The sequence below is a fragment of the Pelodiscus sinensis genome, chromosome 20 (genome assembly GCF_049634645.1).
Source record: "Pelodiscus sinensis isolate JC-2024 chromosome 20, ASM4963464v1, whole genome shotgun sequence".
NCBI lineage: Eukaryota > Metazoa > Chordata > Testudines > Trionychidae > Pelodiscus > Pelodiscus sinensis.
Genome location: NC_134730.1, coordinates 2,935,398 through 2,950,069, shown reverse-complemented (window position 1 = coordinate 2,950,069; position 14,672 = coordinate 2,935,398). Strand labels below are relative to the sequence as shown.

Sequence of the window (14,672 nt, the reverse complement as noted above, 5' to 3'; positions counted from 1 at the left end):
TAGCTGTGTATGGCCATGGAAACAAACCCTGCCATGTCACCCCAGAGCTGGACAGAGAGGATACAAATCAATGATTTTTTTTAATTAAAGAAAATCAGATTTTTTTAAATTTAAATCCATTTAAAAAAATTTTTAATCAACAAAAGACTACATTTTTCATTTAAAAATATGAGTTACAATTAGATCCCATCCCAAACATGCTACATCTACTCTCACAGCCTCGTACGAATGAATTACGGGCGCTAGTCCACTGTTTCTCAACGTGGTCCACGAAACCACGTTGAGAAACACATTCCCTATGTCTACACTGCGGTTTTCATGTGGAAGAGGCTGTGCAAATGGTGCACTCATTTGCATATCCTCTTCCGATTCTTTTTGTGGAAAAGGTTTTGCCACGAAAAAGCCCTGTGGAGACGGGGCCATTTGTCAGAAAAAAAAATCCTGCTATGAACTTCGATTTTTGAGGAATAAGGGATCTTGCACAAAAGGGTTTTTTCCAACAAATGACCCTGTCTACACGGGGCTTTTTAGTGGCAAAACCTCTTCCGCAAAAAGAATCGGAAGAAGATATGCAAATGAGCATGCCATTTGCATATCCTCGTCTGCAAAAATACTATAGCGTAGACATAGCCAGTAACTGGCCGCCGCAGTTTGCTTATTTACCAGCACCGTGGCCACGGAGCCTCGTGGCTCCCATTGGCTCCGTTTTGCTCTTTGCGTGGCCAGTAAATGTGTTTCTCAATATGGTTTCATGGGCCGCTCTAGTCTGTCCAACCTAACAAGCTCCTGCTGCTTGAAAGTTCTGGGCTTTCCATTTCTGCTTCTCGGCAGACTGAGGTGTGCAGAGACAGACATAGTCTGGAAAGGATTGTTTCTGCTCTGTGCTTAGGTGGTTGTGGAGCTGGGCTAAGCTTGGCAGCCCTAGTTAAGACATTGTCTGAAGACAGCGAGATGAGAGGCAGGAAAGGACAGAAAGGAAGAGTGGAGTGGACTGGACTGGAAAGGAAAAGGGAAAACGTTCATTCTTCAGCATACACACAGCTTCCCATACTCCCCTACACTTTTGCTGTAGAAAAACTGGCCTGGCTTCTGGGCATAAAAGAGACCTTATCTGGGGATAGCTTGAAGGAATTCGTGCCCTGGGTAAAAAAGGAAACGTCGCCACGTGTAAGCAGGGCAAGAAGAAGACGCAGGAGCTAGCTGCAAACAGGAAACATCATAAGGAAAATGGCTTGTTGGGAGAAAACACCGTGGAGGAAGACGTGGCTATGGCTGACAAACAATGTGGATCTACTTTGCGATGCAGCATTCTTCAAGCCTCTCTCTCTGCCTTTTAGTAGAAGTGTGACTGAACAAGTCAATTCCCAGCTGGCTGTTTGCCGTGTTGCATGTCGCTAGAAAAAAAAGTTGAGCTTAGCTAATCCATGTGGCTTGTTTAATTAGGCTTAGAGTCTAGCACCCAAGTGTACAGCACAGAAGGCTGCAGTAAGAGAAATCTAGAATTGCCAGTTGCCACTGAGTGTCATTTTCTTATTTTATATGACATAATACACACCTCTTATTTTGGGATCAGCCAGGTCACAGACCGTATAAGTCCATCCCGTACTGGTTTTCAATGGGGCTTACTCCAAATTAAGCACACTCTAAGTACAGACCGTCTTGGCTTTTTCGGTAACTTGGAATTAGACAGGCATCAAAATGACAGTGGGATGGGGAAGATGAGAGCTAGCTGTAGAAGTTTTAAGGAAACTGTACATGTGTCTGTTAGAGTTAATAAAATTTGAAGGACAGCTGTCAGCCGACAACTTGCCAAATGTAAAACATTTACATCTGCAGCTTGACACAGCTAATGAGTATGATGGACTATTTCCTAAATTAATAAAATCAAGTTGTCTAAAAAATGACACAAAGTGTACCTTCTTGGATGTTGTAAAATGCTAAACTGAACTGTAAAGTAACATGGTTTAGTGATCAGATTTGCACCATTGTTTGAAAAAATCTGAAGTCGTATGAGTGGGAAACTTGATTTAAAGCAATGAATTTTTGGGGGGGTGATTTAAATCATGATTTAAATTGATGATATAAATTGCCTTGTTTTTAAATCAGTCTGTCCTGGAGTTGGAGCACTTGACTTAGGTTTCCGCTCATGGGCATAACACGGCGATTTTGGCAGCGGACCACTAGACTCCTAGGAATTAGTGACAGAGAAGACATAAAATGACTCTTTGTTCCCTCTGGGGCTCCTGGCATTGGCAGGCAGGACATTGGGCTAGATGGACCTTTGGTCTGATCCAGTCTGGCCATTCCTATGACTTTCCATTCCCAAACTTTAAGGAGCAATGTAACCTCTTCACAGCTAGCTGCCTCTACACTGTCTTCCAATCAAGCTGGAAGAGTCAGAAAGATGTGGAGAAATGGCAGAAGATCCAGAGAAGAGAATCAAGAATGATTAAAAGTCTAGAGAACATGAGCTGTGAAGAAAGACTGAAGGAATTGGGCTTGTTTAGTTTGGAAAAGAGAAGACGGAGAGGGGACATGAGAGCGGTTTTCAAGTATCTAAAAGGGTGTCACAAGGAGGAGGGAGACAAATTGTTCTCCTTGGCCTCTGAGGACAGGGCAAGAAGCAATGGGCTTAAACTGCAGCAGTGAGGTTTAGGTTGGACATTAGGAAAAACTTCCTACCTAGTAAAAATTGCCTAGAGAGGCTGTGGAATCTCCATCCCTGGAGATATTTAAAAGCAGGTTGGACAGACACCTCTCAGGAGTGGTCTAGACCGTGCTGGGTCCTGCCGTGAGGGCAGGGGACTGGACTCGATAACTTCTCAAGGTCCCTTCCAGTCCTAGTGTTCTAGGGTTCTATGACTTCAGAGGTGGACTCCTGGTCCTACTGAGCTGAATGGGGGTTTTGGACTGGACAGCAGCAGGGCCAGGATGCAGCCCAGATGCTAATTGGAAACATAGCTCAATGCCTGTTTCCCTGGCTACTTCGCTACTTCTTCCAGTGCTGGGTGAAACTGCCACACACAGAGGAAGAATGTGCTGCCTGAACAAGGGGAGGGCACGTGGAAATCTAGGTCGTGTTTTTCCTCGCTCCTTATTCTGGTCAGAAAATGGGGGTGGGGCGGGTTCTGGAACAAATTCCCAACGTTGGGTTGGGTTTGGGGCTTTATGCTTTATGGAATGTCATTGCAACAGATCCTTCCCACATGGATGCTCCACCTGGGGGCTCACCTGATGCTGAGATCGAAGCTGGCACTGAGCACGAACCCTTTCTTCTCGTTGAGGAACACGGCCTTGATGCTCCCGGCATGGCCACTGATCACAAGAGGCATCTCCTTCAGCTCCAGCACGTCCAGGAACCTGATCTTCCGATCTATCGAGCCAATGGCGAGCAAGTTGCCACCGCTGTAGTGAATGACCCTGTGTGGATCTGGCCTGAGCAAGCAAGCCGAGATTGAGAAGAGCATCTGCTAAAGTGCTGCAGGCTAGCCAGGAAAGTGCTGTAAGCTGTTATTAACGGGCATCTCTCGGGTGCCGCAGTGCCTTAGCTGTCCTGGAAAGGTACACGAAACCCCTCCAGGTACCAGCAGGAGGGTTGCTGAGACCCAACGTGTCAGCTGATGTTTGCCTAGAGGGGATAAACCATGGCAGGGAAGCGGGTGTGGCACGGTGAGACTGTTCACCCCATTATTTCTGAAACTGAGTCCCTACAATACCTTTATACAAGGTCATATTTGGTTGGGATCCCCCTGCCATTGTGTTTTAAGTGCCAGTTCTTGCAAGAATAAGGTATGGCAATAGACCTAGTTCATGTTTTGCTCATACACATGTCCACTCACACCGAGAGACCCCTCCTGTGATACACCCTGACGCGCACACACCTGAGATGCCTCCTCTCGCACTAGGGATGTACGCGACTGGTCAACCACCCGATAAGCCTGGGCGACTCTTGTAGCTTCCAAAGGGAGAGGCGCAACAGCAGGGGACCCACGCCAGCCGGACCGTTTGGTCCCCACTCGCAGGGGTTCCCTGCTGTGCCTCTTCCTTTGAAATGTACAAGCGCCGTGGTGGTGCTTGTACATTTCAAAGGCAAAGGCACAGCAGAGCAGAGCACTCCCCTCATTCCCTTATGTACATACTGGTCTGTGAGGACACGGACATTATAGGAGCCGCAGAAAATGTTTCTCTCCTCCAGCTGGACAGTTTCAGTCATCTGGCCACGGTAAGCTGCCTGAAGGTTGTCCTCCTCCTACAGCCAGAAAGAAAGGAAATAGGAATAAATAACTCTGTTGGGAAGAGATGGCCTCTCGCTCTTCCTCCTCAGTTATACTAAAGAGCCTTAAGGATGATGGGGGACTGACCCCAGAGAATCTGCCCTATACACCAGCCTATCCCCTGCCAGAGGGCACTTTGGGGGCAGAGCAGGGGTGTTCCCTGGGGTACACTGCAGTAGGGTTCTTCTCAGAACGTGTTATGGACAAGTCGGAGTATCAGAAGGTGGAAAAAGTAACCGGGGTGGGGGGGCTATTTTAGATTTGATTCTGACTGGAAGGAACTGGTTGAGCATCTCAAGGGGGAAGACAGCGGAGAGAAATAGATCACGAAATGACACAGTTCGTGGTTATAAGCTAAGGAAGGAGTGACATTGGGGAAAAACCCAGACATTGACCAGCAGGGAACTGGTAGCTCTGGTCCTATGGAAAAGAAATTAAACGAAAAAGGAGTTCAGGAGACCTGGCTCTATCTATACAAATGTTACAGCACAACAGCAACCTGTCCCCATGCAGAGGGAAGACAGGAAGAATAGGAAGAGACCAACATGGCTTCATGTGGAGCTCTTCAATGGCCTGAAACACAAAAAGGAGTCATACAGAAAGTAAAAGCTCAGACAAATTGCTATGGATGAGTATAAAAGAAGAGCACAAACCATAGGGACAAAATCAGAGAGACTAAGGAGCAAAATGAATTACAACCAGTAAGCGATGTACATGGCTCAGGGCCAAGGGAGGGGTCACAGAGGACTGGAGAAGGGAAATCATGGTATTTATCTTTGAAAAGGGGGGGAAGGGAAAGCCCGGGAATTCTAGTCCAATCACCCTAACTTTGATACCCAGAAAGCCCTGGGAGCAAAGTGTTAAACAACAAATGCGTAAGCACCGAGGGAAGAATAAGGTGATAAGTAAGAGACGACACAGATTTGTCAAGAGCAAATCATCCCAAAACAGTCTGATCTCCTTCGGCAGGATGACAGGCCTAGAATGGGCAAGGGGAAGCAGGAGACACGAGACTGTCTGATTTTATTAACTCACGTGACATTCTCATTAGTGGTCTAGGGAAAAGTGGGCAGATGAGATTTCTGTAAGGTGGGTGTACAACAGGCTGAAGTGCTGCTCTCAAAGAGTTGTGATCAATGATCCACTGTCCGCTGGGAGGACTTATCAAAGGGATGTTTTGAGGGGGTGTCTTATCTGGTGCTATTCAGTCTTTCCATTAACAGTTTGCATGATGGAATATGGAGTCAACATAAAATGTGGGGGGAAACAAAACTGAGAGGAGCAGGGCGAATTTTGGAGGCCAGGATTAGAATTCAAAACGATCTAGATCAACTAGAAAATTGCTCTGAAACCAACAAGATTGAAATCAATGAGGATTTCAATGACAGAGTCCAGGGGAGACTGACCACAACGAGAAAATTCGACCTATGAAGGAGGGTTGAAAGAACGGAGTGTGTGTAGTTAAGAGAAGAGCAGACTGAGAGGAGGCCCAATAACCATTTTCACACATGTAAAAGGTTGTAATAAAGAGGAGGGCGATCCATTGTTTTCCATGGGCACCAAGGGCAGGGCAAGAAACGATTGGCTTAGTTGGCAGCCAAGCAGATTGGGGCTAGATGTTGTGAGGGTGCTCTGTCAGGAGCACTAAGTGCTGGATTAGGTTGCCAAGGGAGGTTGGGCATCCCTGTCCTTAGAGCAGTGTTTCTTAAACTTTTTAAGACTGAGGACCACCAAACAATAACTTTTTTTTATGAGGAACACCAAGGATTTTTTGTTGAACAAAAAAAAAAAAAAAGTCGCCTGCCCCTTTAAGGGCAGCCATTTTGAACTCTGTTATTCTCCGCAGCACACCTCCAACTGCCTTGCGGCACACTGGTGTGCTGAGGAACACAGTTTAAGAAACACTGCCTTAGATGTTTTAAAATACGGGTTGGGCAAAAATCTCTCCGGGACAGGCTAGGTTTGCTTAGCCCTGCTTCTGTGTGGGGAGGGACTCGATGACCTCTCAAGGTCCTTTCCAGCCCTAATTTTTTATGATTCTGCTTCCCAAGTTCCATAAGGGGCCATAGGAAGCAAAGTATAAATGAGAGCAGTCCTGAGGCTGCTCTAGCTTACCTTAGAAACCATGGAGGTTCTTTGGATGTAGCTACAGCTTACCTTGGTTCTGCGCTTCCATTTGTGGCCTCGTGCTGGGATGATGTCCCCATCTTTAGTTATCCTTGGGATTACCACGTTGGTCATTTTAGCGTAACTGGGAACGACTCCCCTAGGACATGACCCCTGGGATAAACATCAAAGGGAGTTGGTGTCATTACCGCCTCGGCTACATGGACAGCCAGGGAGGGGCTACAAAGCAGCACTTCTCCTCAGAACTACAGACCCTTCCACGCACTCTGCTTGTACCCGAAGGCTGACCAGACACCCTGGTTTTTTATTGGTGAATTTCTTAAGCACCTTGGGCTGCACACACTGTTGTGTGATTGGAGGGTTGCTCCTCAGAGCCGGTGCTCACACACCAGTTTGTCCTGGTTGGGCTGTGTCTCAGATCTGCTGTGCATGTGCTTATTTCTAGGATTGCGGGAGATGTAAATAGGACAGTCGGCAAGAGGCACACCCTGAGTTTTCATGGGGGTGTTTTCACTTAGAGAGGAGCGTGGTGCCTTTATCGCCAGGGGCTGAGATTAGTGATCAAGGTCATGTTTTCCAAACCAGTTCTGAGGCAATTTCATTGCTACATAATGACTAAGACGTCTTTATTTGCCAGCAGTGGTCTCCCAGCTCCGCCTCCTATTTAAAGACGCGACTCTCCAGAAATAGATTTGTAGCTGCATACCGCACAGTACGCAATAACGGGACCTTATCAGAGAGGAGGAAGCTTGGCAGAATGGCTGGATTTGTTTGAAACACAAGTACTGGTGACTTAGCCTGAAACGAATTATCACCATGCAGGGCGACAACTGGCGTTTTTTGTGCATGGGGTAAGAAGATAAGAACGGCCAGACTGGCTCAGACCAAATCCAACCAAACCCTACATCTCAAAGGGCATCTCATCCCAAGCTGCCCTGTTCAACCAAAATTTGGAGTCAAACCCATCCAAGTATGTAGGGCTCCCAATGAAACTCTCTAAGGGCAGAGCCCCAAACCGTGGCTGGATCAGCTGGAGTGTCTTTGTGAACAGAGCAGGCTTCGATGCGAATTTCCTTCACACGAATTGCACCATGGAGTGTGATTTTAAAGGTTGACCCTTCATGGGATTTGCCTCTGCTCTTAACGTAAGCCCAGTGGCAGGATAGTAGCCACAGATGTAAGTCTTTAGCCCAAGTGTCGGGTTTCAAGCCTTTCCCTTTAGGGGTCTTCAGTACATGCTGCTACACACAGAGGTCTCAGTACTTTTATGCTCCTGTGTGGAAGCTATTTCGGAAGAGGAGTTATTCCTTGTGGAATGAGGTTTACAGAAGTCGGAATGAGCCGTCTGTTATTTTGATATTATTTCGAAATAACGGAATTGCTGTGTAGACGCTCACATTGTATTTCGGAATGACACTAGTTATTCCGAAATAATGGTGCAGTGTCGACGTACCCTAAGGGAGCCTGCCCCGGACTAATTTCAAGGCTTCCCCGTAGTATGGACACGCTATTTTGAAATAATTCTTTGGGGAGTTATTATTTCAAAATAAGTTATTTGGAAATAATTTCCTACGGTAGACAGGCCCTCATGCGCCTGGCTCTGGAGAGTGAGTGAGGAAGAAGGAAGGAGAAACCAGCTTGAAGGCATGTTGGTCCTCCCACCCCTTGGCTAGGGGCGAAGGAGCTATACGGTAACAACCGTGACGGCAGAAGAGGAGGCAAACGCCAAGGCACGGTACCTGCAAATAGACAATCTCTTCCAGGACTAGTCTGCGCACCAGTTGTTCCTGCTTGACCTGTCTCACCAGGAGAGCCCAGTGCTGGCTCACGGAAGTGCACCTGTTGAGGGTCCTGGAATCCAGAAACCCTGGAGAATGGCAAGGACAATCAGGTTAACCCCCCGCTATGGTCGTATGGCATCGATGGGCCCATGGGGCAGTTGTGTGTGGGAAGGAAGAGGAGCCATACTCAGGATGTACTTGGACAGGTGGGTCGGCAGGCTGCGGATGAAGTCCTTGTACTTGTAGATCCCAGTGGCTGACTGGAAAGACGCAGGGTCGGCGGCAAGGGCTGGGTCGATCAAAGATACAGTGGACATATCCTCGTCCATTGAGGCAGCTCTCTCACGACAGAGGGGCACCACCTCTCTGGCACTGAAGCATGGTATCTGCCCTAGGACTCCTAGGCCTGGGGAAGCCGAAACAAGAGCACGTTACCCACTGCCTGGAGACCCTGAGCCTTGGGATACATCCCTAATATCAGACTCGGACACCAAACCTGCGCCTCCTCATTTCTCATTCACCCACAGCTCTGAGGGAGATTTTGAGTACCCTGAGCTCTATGGCAGCTGAAGGCGCCTCATGAAACACAACCTCCCCCGCCTTGGGCTGTGAAGTCTCTCAGAGAACACCCCGCACTTTTGTGACGGTACCTATTTCACTGATCTGGCTGGTTCCTTCCGATAAGATTCCACTTTCGACGGCTATGGAGGGAGTCAGGAAGGACTGAGATGCGGGTTGTAGATGCACTTGAGAGCTGGACCCTGGGCGTTCCTCTGGCAGGACGCTGCTTTCGGCCTCAGTGATGACCACGGTGATTTTTAATTCCTCTTCCTCGGAAGGAACTGTGGAAACATAGGAGCAAGCCAGTCAAACAGAGCTAAGTCAAGGGGCCACAGAGACCGAGGCGGAAGGGGCCTGTTAAACCGGCTTCGTTCCCCTTGACTAGCGCAGGAATGTTTCCTTCTGGATTTTGTCGGGGGAGATTTCAATGAGTATTTATCTCTCCACCATTTCGCGGGGAGGTCTTTGGCACAGTAGACCCCACACTGGGAAATGATCGGAGGCTAGCTGATCACTGCAGAGGGACAGGAAGAAATCCCACCCCGACCTCCATGTCCTGCACAGCACAACCGGCCAGGTGCATTCTGGGCTGCGTTCCTCCCCCCTCTGGAGCATCAGCATGGCCCACTCCTCCCCGCAAGGCTCCATATTTGAAGACACTGAGCCCCGCTCTCTGCCACTGCGCGCCCGTGCAACTCACACCCACGCCACGGGACCTGGGGAACAGCCCCTGCGCGGGGGGGGGGAGGGAGAGGGAAGAGCATTCACGCAGGCTTGGGGCAAAATGATTCATCCTCAAACTGCGGCGGTCCAAGCTCTCCAGGATCTCCGGTGGTCTCAATGGATGCAGGTGCAACATGTCCCTGCTAGGGATGTTAAATATCGGTGAACTGACTGGTCGATTAGCCTCGTGAATTCTTATTGGTTACTAGTCCCCGGGGGTGGGGCCGGCAGCCATTGCGCTCCCGCCCCACTCCTGAGGAGCCCCCTGCCACTTCACGCTGCTGCCGCTGTATCAGAAGCAGCAGCGCAGGGTGCCAGGCGGGAGCTGGTCCACAAGGGGAGCCAGTTTAAAAACCGGCTTCCCTCTTAGACAGGCTGCTTGTTGCCCCACGCTGCTGCCTCTGATGCAGTAGGCCCAGTGTGGGGTGGCAGGGGGGTGGTGGGTCTGAGCTCCTGGCGCGGGCTGGAACGGAGTCGAGCTGCCTGCCTGACCAGCTCCTAATACATTTCAAATGCAGAGCTGCAGTGGGGGTAGGTCCCGGACCCGGCGCGAGCCAGGACTGAGCCAGGCTGCTGGCCAGCCCAATAAAAACTGTCGTGGGTGGGTGGATGCGTGTAGTCTGTAGCATTAACCCACACGCTTTTGCTTATCAGTTCATGGGCTGCACTGTTCCATCCCTAGTGCCCACGGGGAAAAGCCCACCCGAGAGGGAGCATCACAGGCAAGTCCAAGGGCTGAGCTCACTAGCCAGATGAAATGCACAGAGTGTGCTTTCCTCACTCCCCTTCCCCCCACAGAAAGTGTGCTGAGGCCCCCAGGACTCGGGCCACCGGCCCGCCGAGTGCATTAGAGCCATGCTCTGCAAGTGGCCTCCATGAAGCCGTGCAGCAACTCAGCTGGGGCAAGGGGGCCGACAATGGAACTGCGGCCGGTCTGGTCGGACATGGCACTTGGGGCAGTGTGGAGGGAGTCACAGTCTGGCGCTATCCTGCTGCCTTCGTTCGTCCCGAAAGCCAGGGATTACTCGCTCCGGCCACCCAGGCCGTCACGCGGGTTACCTGTTTCTCTGGAGCTGGCACTCTGCTCCCTGAGCAGGCGGACTCGGACCAGGTTGGCAGCCATGAACAGTAACTTCGGGCTACACATCTGCAACAAGAGCAGTGTGTAGTTTGCCTTCGTCCAGTAGGAACCGTGTCTGAACCACTTCCAGGTCTCCAGCATGGCCTGCTCTAGCATCTCTGTGTTCAAAGCCCGGTCCCACGTGGACGTGGATGCGGTCGGGTCTTCTCTGAAGCTGGGGCTGATGCGGGAGCGGCTGAAAGTGAAATCCTTCCCGTGGGCGCTCTGCAGGACTTTCTCCGCATAGTTCAGCAAATCCAGGCTGTTGAATCGCTTCACGATCCCCACCAGGAACTTCCGTTGGGAGGCATTGCTGGCCCGCAGGAACCACTCCTTGGTGGAGAAGACCTTCCAAGCCAAGATACATGTCTCGCAACTTTGGCAAACGGGCACCAAGTCTGTTTTCTTCTCACAGCGCAGCTGAGGAGCAGAGTCCAGCCTGTACTCCAGGCTGGCCAGGTCCTTGGGGGCGTCTTTCATCGTCTCGGGTCCGATTCGGCATGCAGGCTCTGAGTTGGGCAATGGGAAACGCAGGGGAGCATAACCCGCTCCTTAACTGTCTGCTTCCATCCCGCGGCATTTAAAAGTCACACTAAGACACGGGCGGGACTCTGCGATGGGTGAAGCAGCCGCATCACACCCGGCTCTCTGTAGAACTCCCGTCTTTGATTGTACAGAACTCCTAGGAGACACCGTTGATACCATAAACCTCCTAGAATCTGCACAAAGAAAATATGGTAGCAGCTAGTCTACCGTATAGATTGTAATATCAGCACTGTTCCAGTATCAAGACAGGAATGGGATAATATGAAAAAGTAAACAACTATCCTCCGCTTGGATTCGTACAAAAGGTATCTAGTTTGCAGTGTCTTCTTTATGATGGCGATTTTTGTCAGTATTTCTGTTGAAGGAAATCTGGTTTTATTAGAATTGGTTCAAATACTGGTCCCCACAAAGGTCCTGCACTCCTGGAAATTGGAGCAAAGAAATTTGCATAAGAAGGGAGATTTTTCTGCAGTTTTGATTACTGAAAAAAGTGCAACTGCAGGTATTTGAGGGGCATATATCTTAAGCAGTTATATTCCTGAGGCTTTGTTTTGAGGCATTTTGGAGGGATCTGTGGGGTTTAGTCTAAAACTGGCGAAGCAAAGCATTGTGCACAGGGGACTGAAAAGTAGTAAAGTTTGTCAATATGGGGGTAGGGATGGTGTCCCTGGCTCTGTTCGTCAGAGGCTGGAGAGGGATGGCACGAGACAAATCGCTCGATCGTTGTCATTGGTCCACCCTCTCTGGGACACCTGGCGCTGGCCGCTGTTGGCAGACAGGCTACTGGGCTAGATGGACCTTTGGTCTGACCCAGTATGGCTGTTCTTATGTTCTTATGTTCTTAAAGTTTCCTTAATACAAAAGACAATTTGAAAATTGCAAATGCATGAAATATACAATATGACTGGAGAGATAGTGAGCTTTTAGGTCATAGGGAACTGCTTGGCGCCCTTTTCTGAGCCTCCTGCTGCCAGAAAGCATAAGCAATGCTCTCAAACAGCCAGGAAACGTGAGCTTTGGCCCCAAATCAGAAAGCACCTAAACACGGGCGTCAGGCTAAATCAGTAGCCCAGCAGAAGCCAGTGGAACCGTATATTGGTAAAGGCAGTGTCTCGAGCTAGGAGTGAGAACTCAAAAACCTGTGTCCCCTGTTCAGCATTAGGGATGGTCAGTTGCGATTATTTAGCTAATTGGGTAGTCGATGGAATTTCCATCGACTACTCGATCTATCGATAATGGGGGAGGGGCGCTCGCGACCGCTGCTGTGGCTCTGCAGTTTAAATGTCGTAGGAGCTGAGCGTGCAGGCAGCCCGGCTCCGACTACAGAGCCACAGCGGGGATGGCTCCTGGGGCTGGTGCAAGTCAGGACTGACACAGAGGCAACGGTGGGGGCAGGAGAAGCGAGCAGTCGACTCGACTCCCCAGTAAACAGCATAGGCTTATGGGTAGTCGACTCCTCCCTTACATCCCTGTTCAGTACGGTCCAGGATGTTGTGTCCATGGACTGGGATTTTCCCACGGCAGAACGTAACTGTCGGGGATCGTGCAAAATTCTCCGCACACGTCACGGGGCGTGGGGGAGTCCCCGGGCCCACATCCGCAGCCAGACGTGATTCTCAGCCGGCGGTAGAACAGAAGGGTTATTGGTTCACAGGGACACAGCGTAGCTCAGACTTGTGTCAGTACAACCCATCGTGGAAATAGGGGGGTCCAGAGCCCCAGCCCCCCAGGTCAGCGAGGCTCCCTTCTCCCTCCGCCAGCTGGAAACAAACTCACACTCACAGCCACTGCTCACAGTCCCCCAGGCAACCCCGCCTCCTGCTTTGTCCTGCTTCCAGGCCCAAGGTGTTATCTGCTGTCACCTGGTCCTCAGGGGGTGGGAGACTGAACATACTTCCACCGTGAGTCAAGCCCAGCCTCCCCCCTCTTCATGCAGATAGTGCTGCAGTGCCCAGGGAAACTGAGGCACACCCGCACAGAGTTAATCCTGAACAGCTCAGGACAGGAGAATCACACAAAGCACAGCAAGCAAACAGTGAATGCAAAACCAGAGTGAACACAGTGGACACAATCCCCACGATGTCACAATGCAGCAGCAGAGAGCACCCCAGCCTCCTTGAAGCCCTGTGGGCCTTTCATGTCCCCACGGTGCTGGGCTGAAGTTCATCCATAACATTTTCAAAAGCAGCCTTGCTCCTCTCTTCTGCCTACATCCCCCATCCCCCGGCCTCCTGGCGTGAACCTTCAACTCCTGCAATCTCTAGAGTCTCCCTTTCACTCGCTCGCTCTCTGCTCTGCAATTTGTGTGGCCAAAGGTGTGTGTCCGTCCAGCCGTAGCCACCCGACGCTCTGCCTTGCTGTTCACAGAGTCGCTCCGGGTCTCACTGGCACAGCCAGCACGGGAAAGTCTCCATCTAATGCCCAGGGCTCCACTTTCCATACCTCGCCCATGCCCATCCTTTCTGATGTGGCTCTCCTGTGTTCCTCCAAGGCTTCGTTTCTATCGTTCTCCCATCCATGGGGATGCTGCCATCTAGAGGGCCAGCAATGACAACGGGAGCTTGCTGAAACCAGAAAGGAGAGTACGCCAGACTGTAACACAATACAACGGTCGCTTTATTCCACTTACTAGCAGTGGAACTATTTGCCTGGTCTTTAAAAGACACCCGGCTAGCTTACCAGGTCACGGAGGAGTTAGCAGGGGTTGCCCAGAGAAACTCTGCTTTCTGAAACAAAGTTTAAATGAGTGAAATAAATGTCACAAATATATTTTCTCTCCTAAGCCCCAATCATGCAAAGCACCAGCCATGTGCTTAACTGTACTTGAACAACAAGCTGTCCCTAATGTGTAGAAGTCCGTGTTCTCCAGCTTTCCAGGATGCCAAGCCCTTGTCTGAAGTTAAACATTTTCACAGCCTTTTTAGGGTTACTATAGAGAATACTTAGTGGGGAAGGGGAAGGATTTGCAGGGACAGGAGGAACAAGATTCTCTTTGCTTTATAATATAACGCTCAAGGCTTTGTTACCCCCCATGGCTCCCGGTTGCATTTTGTGGCACTCTCCCTCTCAGGGGTATAACCCACCATTTGCAAAAACCGCTGTTTCCAGCTGTTCACGGTAACAGGCTCCGTAACACGGCCTGTTGCGTACAAACGTGTCAAATGAAACAAGAACTCAAGACCAGCGGACTCATAGACTTTAAGGTCAGAAGGGACCATTATGATCATCTAGTCTGACCCCCTGCACAGTGCAGGCCACAGAATCTCACCCACCCCTCCTAGAATAATCCTCTCACCTAGATCTCAGATATTGAAGCCTTCAAATACTTTGAAGACCCCAAGGTGCAGAGAATCCTCCAGCTGTGATCTGTGCCCCATGCTACAGAGGAAGGCGAAAAACCTCCAGGGCCTCTGCCAATCTACCCTGGAGGAAAATTCCTTCCCGACCCCAAATATGGCGATCAGCTAAACCCTGAGCATGTGGGCAAGACTCTTAGGGTACGTCTACACTACAGCGCTAATTCGAACTAACTTAGTTCGA

The 14,672-nt window shown here is 50.1% G+C and overlaps 1 protein-coding gene across 1 annotated transcript in view; it reads right to left on the bottom strand.

Annotated features, from left to right (window-relative positions):
* Positions 1-14,284, bottom strand: part of FBXW10B (F-box and WD repeat domain containing 10B) — a 30,054-nt gene extending 15,770 nt beyond the window's left edge. Inside the window, exons 1-9 of the mRNA XM_075903504.1 lie at positions 13,812-14,284; positions 13,575-13,696; positions 10,526-11,268; positions 8,833-9,024; positions 8,370-8,588; positions 8,141-8,268; positions 6,432-6,554; positions 4,140-4,249; positions 3,232-3,435 (exon numbers count right to left, since the gene is read on the bottom strand). Coding sequence (XP_075759619.1) covers positions 3,232-3,435; positions 4,140-4,249; positions 6,432-6,554; positions 8,141-8,268; positions 8,370-8,588; positions 8,833-9,024; positions 10,526-11,066 — 1,517 coding nt within the window. The 5' untranslated portion in view covers positions 11,067-11,268; positions 13,575-13,696; positions 13,812-14,284. The remainder of the gene's footprint in view (positions 1-3,231; positions 3,436-4,139; positions 4,250-6,431; positions 6,555-8,140; positions 8,269-8,369; positions 8,589-8,832; positions 9,025-10,525; positions 11,269-13,574; positions 13,697-13,811) is intronic.
* Positions 14,285-14,672: the final 388 nt, after the last annotated feature.